We start from the raw sequence: 17,105 nt of genomic DNA on the forward strand, positions 1-17,105 counted from the left end.
TAATGCATTATGTCTTTGAAGTGTTCCGCTGTTACTGTAGAGTTACACTCATTTAAATGAACATTCGCATGCTTTGTGAGGAGGCGTCATCACGCTTATGATACTGCTCTACTAACAGTAACATATGTGTGTGTTTTGTTCTGTTTAGAGACAGTACACCGGCACATGCAGCATTATGAAGTGGAATACTTACAGTTTGCCTTCCGCTGGATGAATAACCTGCTGATGAGAGAGCTTCCCCTGCGCTGCACCATCCGACTGTGGGACACCTACCAGGTAACACATTACCATTGGTTGATGGAGCATGTAATTGTTAGGCTGTTGGAAATAGTGGCAGTGGCAGGGGGCGTTTGGTTTTGTAGAGCGTCACTGAGGGTTTAGGTGAATCCGGATTACAACACATGACCTGCATTCACATGTGTGGTGCAGTCAGGGCACGACTCGTCCTCGACTTGAACACAAAAGCCGTGGATCATAGATGACAATTGAGTCATCTGGAGGTGGGGTTTTTTTTTTTTCCCCTCTCTCTGCTTTCAAACCATTAAAATGGGACGTGAAGTGGAAAACAAAAAGGAAACTGGTGTTATTTAAGTGCAAAGTATTCGTAGCACATAAACCATGAAAGGTGAAAATCACAAGCCAGTATCATCATTTTTATTACTAAAGCTGGGTAGACTTTGAATCCCCTCCCCCCGGCTACAGATCCAAATCCTAAATCGCTCCGAATTCACTATATATCTGCACTCCAGCATTAACAGCAGTGGTATATACTACACTACAGTCCCAATAGAGTGGCGTTAGAAATTCAGCACTCTAGTCTCCATTCTGCTATTTTGTGGGCTGACTGCATGAGTGTTATTGTGTCTGTGCTTTGTTTATGCTTTAGCTGCACATATGTCTGATATTTGAGCTAGTGTGCTTCTGTGCTCTTAAATGCCATGAGTCTTTCCCTAGAATAGTGTGAGTGGTTGTGTATATGAGGTAAATATAATGCGATACCAGTTTATGACGTGCATTCAGGAGACTCTGCATAAAGACAAAGTCCGTCAGCTTTTGAAAAAAAAATTTATTTTGAAGTACTGTTCATTCTCTTCCGAAGTCAGACGAGGAATTTCACCTCTAGTTATGTTCATGTGGTGCAGAATTTTGTTCCCAAATCTACTGACCACACCAGTGAAATGACACTCACTTTCTAGCATGCACAGTTTGTTCCTTTAAAAAAAAAAAAAAAAAAAAAAAATATATATATATATATATATATATATATATATATATATATATATATATATATATATATATATATATATATATATATATATATAATATGTGTGTGTGTGTGTGTGTGTGTATATATATATATATATATATATATATATATATATATATATATATATATATATATATATATATATAATTGTAATATCCATTTGGCTGAAAAGTTATATTAGTAGGAAAAAAAACAAGTACAGTATGAGATGTTAAACATTTCATTGTGGATTTTTTTAAACTTTAGAAATATGTAAATCACACATTGCAGATGTACCGAACTGTTTAGGGGAGATGTGGAGGTTCATCTTCTACATGGGAACCTGTGATGACAGATCTTCCCTTCCAACAGGCTTTTTATATTCCTCCCGACGAGCCGTGCACACTTGAGTCTCCTTGGCATTTGTTGTACTTGCAGTCGCTGTATGTGGTGCTCGTAGCATCACTGTCCTTGGGGCTGATGTTAGGTAGCCGGATATACTGGGAAATAATTACCATTTGGCCTGTGTGGTACATTTTAATATTTGAAGGCTGCATTAGAAGGTTCTTGTGTTTTTATCATTGTACAGAATAAATTATTTTAAAGATCTAGCTTGAGGTCAGAATGGTTTAATAGACTAAGAGTTGGAATACCTGTTGCTTTCCATTACTGTAATATGCAGAGTATATTAGACCGCCTTTAATAATAGGGCTTTCCAAGTGGCGCAACAGAAACGCATTCACCCTGTTGCTCAGAGATTGTGAGCCTGAATCCAAGAGAGATAAATTGGCCATGCCATATACTCTTTCTCCTGTCAATCACAGCGACATTAGCCAATTGTGGATGTCTGTGATCTCATGCATGCAGGTGGGTGTGGATAGCACTTTCCTCTGAGTGTATTAATCCACCCCGGGATGCAGTATGAACAGCAGCTCGATTAATCTATGCTTTTAGTTCATGTAATGTGTGTATTTTGAGTCACTGACCTCTCAACAATGCCACAAGCCATTCTACTGATTACCTTGAACTTGAAACTTTTATGAGTTTTCAAGCTAAGCTGCAGATGAGTACATTTCTGTTAGGTTTATTGTCGTGGAAATAAAGCAGGTACGCATATTAGTGACCGTAAAGAAGCAGTGTTCTTACAAATACAGATTTATACACTCCTAATATAAATAAATCCTAATATAAAGCACCTAAATTAAAGGCCAGTCTTTAGCATAGCCGTTAGGCAGATGCCTGGGGCGCTATTTCAGATGCACTCAGCATGCAGCCGGTGTCTGAGGGGCCCGTAATGTAATACTGCCGTCGCCCTTTAGTGTGGTCCATCTGCAACCTGAAGACTCGAGCCTGGTAGTGACAGAAAGTCTGCAAGTTATGGACGTTTGAGGTTAACCCCACAGCATTCGTCATGACAGACTCTGTCCATGCAACCACATCTGTAAATAGCAACAGATTGGTTATTATATAATAAAGTATTGAAATTTTGTATTAGTATGTCTTTACCAAAACATGCGGAACATCCAGCCAATCCATTTGGATATATCTGATGTTATCATGTATTAAACATGATGTTCAAATTTACGAGCATCATTTTTTTGTATAATATTAAATTGCATTGTATTTAAATATGCATGTGTTTACATTTTATATTGCAAACATTCCCAAATTAATGATCCAGCTGTCCTTTTCATATCTGCTCTCTAACTATGCCACATCTGTAGTGTATGGTTGGTTAACACTGACACCAGTTTTGATGTGTTTTCCCATTCCTCACACACACTCTGCTTGATAGCATGCTTTTCTTTTGTCAAATAAACTACTGCCCAAATATACAACGACAGGCGGATTTATCGATGATTTAATAAAGTTCAGACGTACACTGCTGCAATAGGACTACAGGCTGAAATATAGCCATGTACTGCTGAGATTATGGGGCTAAGCTGTATAATGTAGCATAAATATTGTATTTTATAGTGTTTCTAGCCAGGAAAACAGCACACTTGGGCACACACATCTGGTGTTATAGGTCACAGTAATTACAGTTGCAGTCAAAATTATTCAACTCCCATTGCAAATCAGGTTTATTGTCAGAATCTACAGACTTTCAGCTGTTTGCAATGAACAAATCAAACAAAAACAGTTGAAATAGTTCAACCCAACGTATGATTCAAGCTTCAAGAATATTACTGAACTGGAGGCCATTGCTCATGAGGAATGGGCTAAGATTCCTCAGGAACGCTGCCAGAAGCTAGTGTCTGGCTATGCAGCTTGTTTGCAGCAGGTCATAACAGCAAAAGGGTGCTCTACTAAGTACTAAAGATGCTTGCCATGAAGGGGTTGAATAATTTTGAAACTGGATAAGTCATTATAAGTTGCATTTTCAGCTGAATTTGGGGAAACCACGTGAAGAATTTGTTGCGTTTTCAACTATTTCAGTTGCTGAAAGTCTGTAAAGTTTGACAATAAACCTGATTTGCAATGGGGGTTGAATAATTTTGATTGCAACTGTAATAGTGCAGCAGTGCTGGTGTAAAAAAAGGCTTGGCACCCTATCCCAACAGGAAGTACTGGAATGTACTATTGCATCACAAAGTCTTCTCCACAGGAGAAGATATATATATATATATATATATATATATATATATATATATATATATATATATATATATATATATATATATATATATATATATATAGTAGAATTTCATATATGCAGTAATGCATGTACATATAATTTTGATATTTACTCTTACTGATGGAGAAACCCTGATGGTGTATAAAGACAGAATCATGTTACATTTATCTTAACCAAGGGGCATTGGAAAATGGCCTTACACAGCCAAAAATGCACTGACAAACCATGTTTGCTGCTAATTAACTTCTGCTATAGAGCACGATCCGCCCCCAGGGGCAGAGCATATACTCGCTAGAGGGAATTTAATTGGACAAAATTGAGACTAGTACAGGATGAGTCATAAAAAATAATACAATTAGAAGTGTCAAGCTATAAGTATAACAAGAATATCTACAAACCCATTTTTTTTCTAGATATACTATGAGATTGATGTCCATAACACTAAGGAACAAGTACAAATTCACCACTGTTGATTTCACGGGCACTTGAACTTGATCATATCTGCAGACACCCTGATCAAAACTGCAAAGAAAAACTACCGGTATTTTGTTGCCTAGAGCTCCATGTGTGCTATGGCTGGCACTGTATACATTCACAAGTTTCCTTGGTACCACAATATCGAAAACTAATTTATTCATTGATGGCAATGGAAAAAAATAACAAAAAAAAAAAATACATGTCAAAGGCAAGGGTTACAAAATACTGACAGCAAACACACAGAAATAAATCTACTATTCTCTGTTATGCTGTTGCACACCTCTCTTACACATTGGTAAGCCCAGATGGCACTAATAAGACACACAGCAATGTAAGGCAGACATGCCTTGGTGAATGTAATTACCCCATTATACACATTAATTCATCATCAGTGCGTTAATTGGTACTTATACCACAGCACTGTTGAATTCTCAATTCATGGTCAGAAGGTGTGGATTAATTTTCTATAACCGTATGAGTCTGACAGTAGTTCTGGCTCTAATTCAAATCACAGGTTTATATTAATGTGCTCATTTTAATAGCTCATTGTTTCTTTGACAACAGCTCATTCACAGGGACTTGACAGATGCGCTACATAATCTAAGGGTAATAATAAACAGATGAAATTTAGTGCTGTTAGTTAAAAAACAAAAGCATATAATAGCTGATAAGATGAAGCTTTGTGTATGGTGACACTTATTTAACGTTTATGGAAGGAGTCTCAGGTGTCACAGCTTGCTATCAGAACATTTCCTGGCCCACATGACTCGTGTGTTTAAAAGAGAGCTTCACTGCTTCATAACAGCTTGCTGAGTATTTTAAAGAAACACTGAGAAATTCATAGTCACTTATGTTTGTAGATTTAAGGTTATTCATATTGTTATATGAGACACTTGAAACATACTTACTAGACAGAAGAAAACCTTCATTCACTGTTATTTGTATCTAGACCTTATTTATTACCTTTGGGCGGCTGTGGTTCAGGTGGTAGAGCGGGTTGTCCACTAATCGTAGGGTTGGCGGTTCGATTCCCGACCCACATGACTCCACATGCCGAAGTGTCCTTGGGCAAGACACTGAACCCCAAGTTGCTTCCGATGGTAAGTTAGCGCCTTGCATGGCAGCTCTGCTACCATTGGTGTGTGTGAATGGGTGAATAAGAACCAGTGTAAAGAGCTTTGGAACCGCTAAGGTTAAAAAAGTGCTAAATAAGTGCAGACCATTTACCATACATCACCACTCCAGCATGGATTATTTTCCTGTAACTGTTGTGTTTTATTACTTGCACATCTACCATTTGCCAAATCTAAATATAGGCCACCAAAAGGTTTGAGGGTCTGCTTGTATTTCAGCAACAGCTAGCCCTCCAACAGGCCAGGCTTCTTACAGTGTAGGTGTTAACACAGCTTTGGCTGCTAACAGTAGAAATGCCACTTGCATATTATGAATTACTACATCTAAGGGAAGAGAAACACCACACACACACAGACACCTACACACACACACACCTACACACCAGACCTATGGGCTTACAAAAACCTTGCTAGGCCAAGCAGAAGTCAATAATGGAAGGATATTACTTAATGCGTGTTATTGATTCCCTGATTTACCCAAGTAGGGGAAAAGAAGCAAGAAAGCACAAAGTAATGATGGATTATACACATAAACCTGATTTAGATGCAAAGCCTTCTCTGTTCAGATGACTCACTTGAATTATGCAAGGTCTAGATTGTACAGCCGGATATAATTGTGTACGATTCGGAGCTCCTTGAATTGTGTTTCTCATATCGATTCGGAGAGAAAGGTCTGAGCATACAAAAGGACAAGGAAGGAACATACTGAGGGTTTGGAAGGGTAGATGAAAGGGTTAGATATGCTGGCCATTGTGTCTCAGCACTTTACTAGCTAAATGGGTTCTGACAAATACTTGCTAAATTGTGATAAAAAGCACCAGGGAGGGTGAAGGCTAACACACATGTTTCTTCAGAAATACAGAATCTCACAAAAATGAGTAAACCCCTAACATTTTTGTAATTATTTGATTATATCTTTTCATGTGACAACACTGAAGAAATGACACTTTGCTACAGTGTAAAGTAGTGAGTGTACAGCTTGTGTAACGGTGTAAATTTGCTGTCCCCTCAAAATAACTCAACACACAGCCATTAATGTCTAAACCGCTGGCAACAAAAGTGAGTACACCCCTAATGAAAATGTCCAAATTGGGCCCAAAGTGTCAATATTTTGTGTGGCCACCATTATTTTCCAGCACTGCCTTAACCCTCTTGGGCATGGAGTTCGCCAGAGCTTCACAGGTTGCCACTGGAGTCCTCTTCCACTCCTCCATGACGACATCACGGAGCTGGTGGATGTTAGAGACCTTGTGCTCCTCCACCTTCCGTTTGAGGATGCCCCACAGATGCTCAATAGGGTTTAGTCCATCACCTTCACCCTCAGCTTCTTTAGCAAGGCAATGATCATCTTGGAGGTGTGTTTGGGGTCGTATCATATCGACTGCCCTGCGGCCCAGTCTCCGAAGGGAGGGGATCATTCGCTGCTTCAGTATGTCACAGTACATGTGATTATAATTGTGCAGTATTTAAAGCAGCTTTTCTAACTGGCCAATGGAAACCACTGGCACGGAAAGTTTTGCGCTGTTTGCCCTTTCTTCTGAAGCCCACGCCCAAGATGTCCAATTACAGCCAACTGTTAATCCCACCATAGTGCTATATCCACAGGTCCCCCATTGGCACGTGAATGATCCTCCTCCTTCCCCATTTATCCCCAATCTGTTAACTTATTGAATAAACTGCTTTAGTTACCTTTTCAGACCACTACATGGCAAAGAACATTTAACCTTTGGCCATTTCTGTAATTTCTTTCCAGTGGGGCAAACACTGTAGAAGCTAACAGTCAATATACTTGATATTCATGAAGCCTCACTTTAATTAATTTGGAGAATACGGATTGAAAGCTGCACTGAAAGTAAACATTTATGTCTTTGGTTAATGCATGCCTCTTTATCGAACCACTTGTTTGTGCCTGCAGCTAAAATCCGCAGGTGACTGTGCAGGTTTCTCCCTTTTGCTCTGAATTGAAATTTCTTCTTCTTTTTTTTTTCTTTTTTTTTTAATAAAAGTGGATTTTGAGATGGCTCGCAGTATTTAGGGAGAATAAAAAGCTGCTTATCCTGACACTTTCCCATTGCTTTTTTGCTAAGCAGAATGAATTGCCTTCTAGATTTTCAGAGCTCATTGTGAATTCCTCAACAGAGGCCAGGAATAGAATGTAATTTGCCCATGCATATTTAATGCATAACCAAATATGCGTTAGAATACTGCTCCTTGCCTCGCCCTCCTTCTCTGGCTTCGACAATCTGTGTCATACTCCCCCAGCTTAAAGATCTTGATGGGGGTGAATTAGGAAAGTTTCCATGCTAAATATTTCATGTCCTTCTGAAAACACAGACGGTATCCCTCCCTCTCTCTCTCTCTCGCGCTCTCTCTCTCTCTCTCTCTCTCTCTCTCTCTCTCTGCACACGAGTTTGTTTTTCAGGCAGCCAGAGTACATTTTGTGTGTCTACATCTGTGCTGCTTATTGATGTCATGCTGTTGTACTGTGTGTTTCTTCACATTCTCTGTGTTCTTCTCAGTAGCCCGTTTTTCTCCTCTCCAAGGCCCTATTAGTAAAACTCCATGCAGTAACTCTGCCAAGTTGTGACAGGGAATGGTGCTTCCAAGCTCCCAGATACGCGCAAAACCCACTCGATGTAGACTTTGTGAGCTAGGATTTTTTTAGTCACTCGTACCTCGTTCAGAGCCATCCGTGCTCTTATACAACTGTTTGATGTGTTGGCAATATTCCAAGGCTTTATAAATATAGCAATATGTTCAATATGATAATTGTAGCTTAAAAAAGTCAGCTCATGTTACAGTTTCACATATCTATATCTGCAAAGGACATACAACTACATTCATTCTAGGGTTGTTATGATGTCATGGGATGGTTACTTTACTGTTGACTTTCAAAATACTATGAAAATACTCCCCCCTTGGAGGTCCACCTTTCCTCACATCCTTTCTGCATTGTATCTTAGAATATTCCAGACTGATAAATACTATTACTAATACTAGATTTTATGGAAATGTCTCTCCCAAAAATATCTTTTGGTAAAAATTCTGTTGTATCTTGTGGGAGAAGATCGTGTGCGCTTTTTCTTCAGTATACAGACCAGATCCAGGAAGCGCTTACGTTTTCCTATCGTCTCTTCCTGAAGCTAAAACGAGACCACGTATTGGCTGAATTTAAAATGCCAGAACAGTCAAACATAGACAGTGTTTAAAAGGCCTTGTTAGAGAAGTGACACTTGGGTAAGTTACTGAGTTCTACAGGTTATTGAGTAACACAGTTTATAGCCTACTTATATTTTGTAGTCATGTGACCTACTAATGATCATTGAATGCAGTTAAATGAAGTCCTCTTGGGGGATTCCCAGACTTTCCTAATCCACATGTGCGATATAATCTTTCTAGCATGTTCTCGCTTTGCGTCGGAGTCATTGGGATGTGCCTGATCTAAAATAAACTCCAGCCACCTTTTTGACTGTGAACCTTTCTGCCACCTACTCAGAGAATTATTTTGGACTACAGTGGACACCTGTACGATTCCTGTCTATGGCGTTCTCCCATCACAGCTTCATTGTTGTTGAAATAGCAGTTCTATTTTGGTTCTGATTGCTTGAATGCCATTAACCATTGTGATATGTGTTTTCCACCTAAACCCTCCATCTGCCTTGGAGGTTGTTGCAGTCCCTTTGGGCTCCTGAACATCATGGTGATTGTGCCTGACTGCTGATTGGTCAAGGCCACCTAATTACTCCACATTACGCATGTAACAACGTCCAAAATGGAAGTACTGCCCAATTATGCTCATTATGTTACACTTCTCCCGAGCCTTCTTCATCAAAGTTGTTAATTACCAACTTAATGAAACCAATTAAAACACTTTCCTAGGCTATTTAGCCTGCAGATATTAAAATGATGCTCCTGGTCTCCCGCCCAGTACTGGCCACAGATTCATACCTTCCTCCCAGGCATTGTTTTGACATTGTGAGTGTAAGTGAGGCATTCTGTGGTTTGTCAAGACAGATTATTTCAGAATTTGACAGACTATAGCACAGCGAGGATGAATAAACTAGCCAGCTCCTGGCTGTCTCTTGTGTTTTGCACAATGAGCCTCAGTGATTAGAAATGAAGTGGTTAGACTGGAGAATAGCAGAAACATACCTATCAGATTATTTGCTTGTTAAAGAAATCGCCAGTCTCATTTGCATTGCCACTTATTAACTCTCGTACTCCATTATGCAGCTCTGGGATTCAGCTTTGTAGCAGCATTGAGATGTGAGAAGGACATCATTAACCGTCAACAATGACCGATTCTCCATCAGTTAAGCTTAATTCAAACTTATAGATAATAGACACTCTTACAAAGCAGTTTTACAGAACTCCAGCTGAGCACTTGGATCCTTAAAGAGCAAGCCAGAAGTAGCAGTGGCAGGGAAAAACTCCCCGCGACGACATGAGGAAGAACGAGACTCCAAAGAGAATTGGGGACACCGGGAAGTGACAGTATAAATCGTTATTGTAGACCGTCATATAGAGAAAATAGATATAGTGCGGCTGGAAATGCTTACATGATTTGTCTTTTTACTTTATAATTGAATATGTTTTATTATATTTGCCGTATAAGGGATGAAGTAAAACAAAACTAATTGTGCTTCTCAATCAGCGCCCTAGTTCTGTAGTCAGGGCACTGATCAGATCAGTGCCCTGATAGGTAAAAATAAAATCCCACAATGCACCGCAAAAACCAGGGAGCATCGATGCTCACTATGATGCCTTACTGGAAATGACGTCCTATTTTCGGAAGCCTCTCAGCTCTAAAACTAAATGGGGGACGAACTCTCAGCCAACTTCGTCTACAAACGTTAGTAGCTTGTTCTCGTCGTTGTAGCTGTCAAATGAGCGCTTACCTTTGACATTCTATGTACGGTTTGTTTGAATCCTAACGACTTTTAAGTGTTCAATGATATTTAAAACAATCCACTAGCTTGCCTGCGATCCTGCTTCAAGTACCATAACAGAAACATGTATATGATTTGAGCTAGATTTATATGACATATAATGTCTGAAACCTTTCCGTCCTGTCTGTTGTTGAAGAATGCCAGTGGTGATGTTTTATAACGCGAGTACATAGTCACGTCATCAGAAATTGGGTCATGAGTGTCCCAATGTGTAGTGAGCCAGGGTCGAACCAGTGCAGGAACTCGTGTACACGATATACTGATTCACAATCTAGGAAGCTGATTGAGACGCAGCCTTAGGTTTTATTCATTAGCTATGTATTTATTTATTTATTTAAAGCTTAGTTTTTAAAGGCAAAAATGGAGTAAAAATGAGTATCGTTATCGGCTGACACTCAAGGTTTCAGTATTGGTTTCGGAACAAGTAAACGTGGATATGTGCCATCTCTAGTTTTAAGCAAGTTATATATATAGCCCTAGACCAGGTCCTATTGGAAGAGCACACAGAGATATCTCTATGAGTGTCATAAGCTTTGGTTGTGTACATTATGCTCCATGGTTGTAAGGCAGAGGAGCAATGGCAGTGTGTTGCAGCTAACATGTCCTCACTAATGCCTCATTAGAGCTGCAGTATATCTTAGTGTACCTTAACCTGAGAACAGTAATAGTCCCTCTGTGCCAGTGTCATGAGGGGTCTGAGCAGCACAGCCATCTGCTGCTTGCACTGTTATTTGTGCTTCTCTCTCTCTCTCTCTCTGTGTGTGTGTGTGTGTGTGTGTGTGTGTGTGTGTGTGTGGAGGGTTAGACTTAACCCCTACCATCGCTCCTGATAATGCTCAGTGCCATTCACAGTAGTATTCCTCTGTATGAGTTTATGTTCAGTCAGGTAACAGGGTAATGTGATGATCCTGTGTACCTGAGTGTGAGGTTAATAAAAGGCAGGTCTGTCCTGCCACGTGCATATCCTTTATTAATTCCCTCCGTCCCTCTCGAAACACGCCCATGTGCCTTCGGGTGTGTACCTGCTTGTTTCCACAGATTGTGTTTTGCAAATGACACGATTCTTTGTGTGTGTGTGTGTGTGTGTGTGTGTGTGTGTGTGTGTGTGTGTGTGTGTGTGTGTGTGTGTGTCTGTGCGCTATTACAATGATGTGCCACATTAATTCTCACTCATCGGGAGCTTTTGGCTCAGTCTTGCCAACCATCTAATCAGAGTGAGGATTTATCCTCTGTACCATCCCTCTTACTGAACACATAATACTAGGTCTCCCTCGCTCTCTCTGTCTTTATCTCTCCCTCTTTCTGTGTGTCTCTCTCTCTTTCTGTCTCTCTGTCTCTCTTTCTGTCTCTGTCTCTCTCTCTCTGTGTCTGTCTCTCTTTCTGTCTCTCTCTCTCTGTGTCTGTCTCTCTTTCTGTCTCTCTCTCTCTCTGTGTGTCTGTCTCTCTTTCTGTCTCTCTCTCTCTCTCTGTGTCTCTCTCGCTCTTTCTCTCTCTCCCTCTTTCTGTGTCTCTCTCGCTCTTTCTGTGTGTCTCTCTCTCTTTCTGTCTCTCTGTCTCTCTTTCTGTCTCTCTCTCTCTGTGTCTGTCTCTCTTTCTGTCTCTCTCTCTCTCTCTCTGTGTCTGTCTCTCTTTCTGTCTCTCTCTCTCTCTCTCTCTGTGTGTCTGTCTCTCTTTCTGTCTCTCTCTCTCTCTCTCTCTCTGTGTGTCTGTCTCTCTTTCTGTCTCTCTCTCTCTCTCTCTCTGTGTGTCTGTCTCTCTCTCTCTCTCTCTCTCTCTCTGTGTCTGTCTCTCTTTCTGTCTCTCTCTCTCTCTGTGTCTGTCTCTCTTTCTGTCTCTCTCTCTCTCTGTGTGTATGTCTCTCTTTCTGTCTCTCTCTCTCTCTGTGTATGTCTCTCTTTCTGTCTCTCTGTCTCTCTCTGTGTGTGTCTGTCTGTCTCTCTCTCTCTCTCTCTCTCTCTGTCTCTCTCTGTGTCTGTCTCTCTTTCTGTCTCTCTCTCTCTCTCTCTGTGTCTGTCTCTCTTTCTGTCTCTCTCTCTCTCTCTGTGTGTGTGTCTGTCTCTCTTTCTGTCTCTCTCTTTCTGTGTCTCTCTCTCTGTCTCTCTCTCTTTCTTTCTCTCTCTATCACTCTTTCTTTCTCCCTCTCTCTTTCTTCTCTCTCTCGGGTTCATTCTCTCTCTCTCTCTCTCTCTCTCTCTCTCTCTCTCTCTCTCTCTCTCTCTCTCACTCGGTTCAGTTTGTTGAACAGAATGTTAGAAATTACATTGTTGCCACAGCAAATATTGCAGGTACATTAAATTACAAGTTACACAAATAAAAATATGTTCATATCTGCATTTAAACCTTACAAACATAATAAACAAACAAACAAACAAACAAAAAAACATAAGCAAACCACTTAACAGCAGGACAAAAAACCAAACGGACAGGTGAGTATGTGAACATATAGTGGTTATTTGGGGTGTGTGCAGGACACTCGGTGTCTCTCTGTGTTCCTCAGGCTGTCACATTCAGACACGTGCGTTAGAGCGAAGGCTGCAGTGTCCTTCTCCTGAGTTTCTCATCTTCTGTTAGTTCACACAAATATACTATTTTGTGAGAGATTATGTTCACAAAAGTCTTTCTTATGTATTGATCTTTATCTCAGCGGAGGAGGACATACTCTCTCTCTTACACTCTCTTTCTCTCTCTCTCTTACACTCTCTCTCTTTCTCACTCTCTTATTTTCTCTCTCTTTCTGTCTCTCTCTCTTTCTGTCTCTTACTTTCTCTCTCTCTCGCTCTTTCTCTCTCTGTCTCTTTCTCTTTCTGTCTCTCACTCTCTCTCACTCTCTCTCTCTCTGTTTGAGTGTGTCAGAGTGTGTCTTTGTGTTTGTGTGTCTATCTCTGTGTCTACAATGTGTCTATATCTGTCTCTGCCCTGTGTGTGTCTGTGTGTCTTTGTACCTGTTTGTGTGTTTGTCTGTGTCTATGTGTTTGTGTCTGGGCTGTGTCTCTGTCTCTGTGTGTTTGTGTCTGGGCTGTGTCTGTGTCGCTGTCTATGGGTTTGTGTCTGGACTGTGTCTGTGTCGCTGTCTATGGGTTTGTGTCTGGGCTGTGTCTGTGTCTCTGTCTGTCTGTGTGTCTTTGTACCTGTTTGTGTGTTTGTCTGTGTGTTTGTCTGTGTCTGTGTCTATGTGTTTGTGTCTGGGCTGTGTCTCTGTCTGTGTGTTTGTGTCTGGGCTGTGTCTGTGTCTCTGTGTGTTTGTGTCTGGACTGTGTCTGTGTCGCTGTCTATGGGTTTGTGTCTGGACTGTGTCTGTGTCTCTGTCTGTCTGTGTGTTTGTGTCTGGGCTGTGTATGTGTCTCTGTGTGTTTGTGTCTGGGCTGTGTCTGTGTCGCTGTCTATGGGTTTGTGTCTGGACTGTGTCTGTGTCGCTGTCTATGGGTTTGTGTCTGGACTGTGTCTGTGTCGCTGTCTATGGGTTTGTGTCTGGGCTGTGTCTGTGTCTCTGTCTGTCTGTGTGTCTTTGTACCTGTTTGTGTGTTTGTCTGTGTGTTTGTCTGTGTCTATGTGTTTGTGTCTGGGCTGTGTCTCTGTCTGTGTGTTTGTGTCTGGGCTGTGTCTGTGTCTCTGTGTGTTTGTGTCTGGACTGTGTCTGTGTCGCTGTCTATGGGTTTGTGTCTGGACTGTGTCTGTGTCTCTGTCTGTGTGTTTGTGTCTGGGCTGTGTCTGTGTCTCTGTGTGTTTGTGTCTGGACTGTGTCTGTGTCGCTGTCTATGGGTTTGTGTCTGGACTGTGTCTGTGTCTCTGTCTGTCTGTGTGTTTGTGTCTGGGCTGTGTATGTGTCTCTGTGTGTTTGTGTCTGGACTGTGTCTGTGTCTCTGTCTGTCTGTGTGTTTGTGTCTGGGCTGTGTCTGTCTGTGTGTCCCAGCATGCGTCAGTTCATGTCCTCAGTGTGTTTGTTGAGTTAATGTATGGAGATTGGTAGGGTATCATGGCACGTCTTGTAACTCTGTGTGTGCTTATTGCGTGTATTTTTTTTTTTTATTTATTTTTTTTTACTTATTTATTTATTTCTTTTTTGTCCGAGTATCTTACTGTCCTTCACACACATCAATAGTGTGGCCTTCAATTATTGAGCAGCGGTGTCTTGCTGTGCAGTGAACAAGGTTAGTGCATCACTTGCAAGAGTCTGTGGAATAAAGACCTGTGTGTGTGTGTGTGTGTGTGTGTGTGTGTGTGTGTGTGTGTGTGTGTGTGTGTGTGTTCGTGTTCCATAAGCCACTGGAACACACTTTCTTTCTTCACTTTGAGTTTTTTTCTGGGCAGTTGATGTACTACAGTGTTTCCCAAACCAGTGTTCAGGGACCCCACAGTAACAGTATCCACATCCTCTGTCCCAACTCTGTAATGAGCATGGGAAATCATGATGCAGAAGCTCTACACATCACTGGCCTGTGTGAACTCACAGTTTATACGGTGCTTAGGTACTTAGCTAATGTTGTCCATGTTTGCAGTATGTGGGAAATTACAGCTTAGTTTATGGGTTTGTGATTGAGCTGTTTGTCTAATATGTTTATCATGATAGCAAGCTGAGGGTAGCTTGAGGCCATCCATCCATTTTCTATACAGCTTATCCTACACAGGGTCGCGGGGAGCCTGTCCCAGGGAACTCGAGGCACACCTTGGACAGGGGGCCAAACCATTGCAGAGCACAATCACACACACTCGCACACTATGGACAATTTGGAAATTCACTTCAATTTTATTTGTATAGCGCTTTTAACAATGGACATTGTCTCAAAGCAGCTTTACAGAAACATTTAAACACAGGATACAGATTTTAAGCGTGTGGATTTATCCCTATTGAGCGAGCCGGTGGCGAGGAAAAACTCCCTAAGATGATATGAGGAAGAAACCTTGAGAGGAACCGGACTCAGAAGGGAACAACAGATAGTGTGAGAGTAAAGGAAAGTTCATTATGGTTTTTACATGAAGTCTGTTTGTTGAACTAGTCCACTGTTCACCAAAAGACACCCGAGTGCAAAACTGCATGTGGTAATTGCAGTCCAAGCTGTACGATCCTCAGCAATCTCCATGCTGTAGCCTCCAGTTGATGAGAGCTCCATCCAGAGGTAGGGCATCAGGATGGATCAGGCAGGTCCGGAGAGCAGAAAGGGTCAGGATCACTGGCATCTCCATAAAATCACGTGTGACTCGACAGAAGGAGTGAGGGAGAGGGAGAGATTATTAGATATGCATGTTTTATGCATGAGGAAGCCCCCAAAGCACAAGGGGAAGATGCAAACTCTGTGCACAGAGTTCAGAGGCAGGATTCGAACCCCTTAACCCCTGAGGTGAGAAACCAAGAGCTAACCACTAAGCCATCGTTCCCCCAGCTTGAGGCCAGGTTGCTGTAAATGTGTTCCCACATAATCACACATGAATCTTCTACTTTCTGATCCACCCTGAAGTGATTATTTTGATAATTTTCTAATCACCGTATGGTCTGGAGTGTGGTGTTCCGCTTATACCGTTCGCAAACGACTGAAACGTTTCATTTATTAATGAATGACATGGCGCACAAGTTTATAGGTAACCTTGTGGAACATCTACAAAGCAAGTTTGTTCCAATTATTATGTACGTTATAGCAGCAATAAACATTCCATCACCCATCTCTCTCTCTCTTACTCTCCTCTGTCCTGAAGAGTTTCCAGTACTTTGGCTGTTACAAAGACGCCTGCTGACACTCGAGACACATCCATAAACGTTAAATAAGTGTCTCCTAACAAAAAAACGCGTACGAGCTGTTATTAGAACAAACATATTAATATAAATCCATCTTTAACGTTACAGCCAGAAGAACTCTCCAAGTCGTGTAGTGATACAGAAATAATGCATACATTATGTCCAATCACATTCAAGTATTCAGCGTACCAAGCTGCACTTTGGTCTAAATATTTTATTGCAGTAAAAAGCTTGTACAGCTGTACATGTTTACTACATTAACCCGCCTCTTCGCTGGCAGCTTTAACACTTCGTCTCGATTCCAATATCGACAGCATGCGTGTTCACATCACTTTGAAGTGCATGTCTTCAGGAATGCAGAGTTTGTGAAATTCTGCTTTATCACACAGAATTTTTGTGCACACATGAATAGGTTTGTGGCATGGATAATATACAGGCAGTGTTAGTTGAAACAGAAACATGTTCGTGTGTTTAAAAGAGAGCTTCACTGCTTCATAACAGCTTGCTGAGTATTTTAAAGAAACACTGAGAAATTCATAGTCACTTATGTTTGTAGATTTAAGATTATTCATATTGTTATATGAGACACTTGAAACATACTTACTAGACAGAAGAAAACCTTCATTCACTGTTATTTGTATCTAGACCTTATTTATTACCTTTGGGCGGCTGTGGTTCAGGTGGTAGAGCGGGTCGTCCACTAATCGTAGGGTCGGCGGTTCGATTCCCGACCCACATGACTCCACATGCCGAAGTGTCCTTGGGCAAGACACTGAACCCCAAGTCACTCCCGATGGCAAGTTAGTGCCTTGCATGGCAGCTCTGCTACCATTGGTGTTTGAGTGTGTGTGTGTGAATGGGTGAATGAGAACCAGTGTAAAGCTAAGGTTAAAAAAAAAGCGCTATATAAGTGCAGACCATTTACCATATACCT

General features: G+C 41.1%; 1 protein-coding gene across 4 annotated transcripts in view; it reads left to right on the plus strand.

The window, feature by feature from the left end:
* tbc1d22a (TBC1 domain family, member 22a) overlaps positions 1 to 17,105 on the plus strand; it is a 183,046-nt gene that overhangs the window by 139,968 nt on the left and 25,973 nt on the right. For all 4 annotated transcript variants that reach the window (XM_017494425.3, XM_017494427.3, XM_017494426.3 and 1 more), the window contains one exon: positions 149 to 276. In XM_017494425.3, coding sequence (XP_017349914.1) covers positions 149 to 276 — 128 coding nt within the window. The remainder of the gene's footprint in view (positions 1 to 148; positions 277 to 17,105) is intronic.

Source organism: Ictalurus punctatus, chromosome 19 (genome assembly GCF_001660625.3).
Source record: "Ictalurus punctatus breed USDA103 chromosome 19, Coco_2.0, whole genome shotgun sequence".
Classification (NCBI taxonomy): domain Eukaryota; kingdom Metazoa; phylum Chordata; class Actinopteri; order Siluriformes; family Ictaluridae; genus Ictalurus; species Ictalurus punctatus.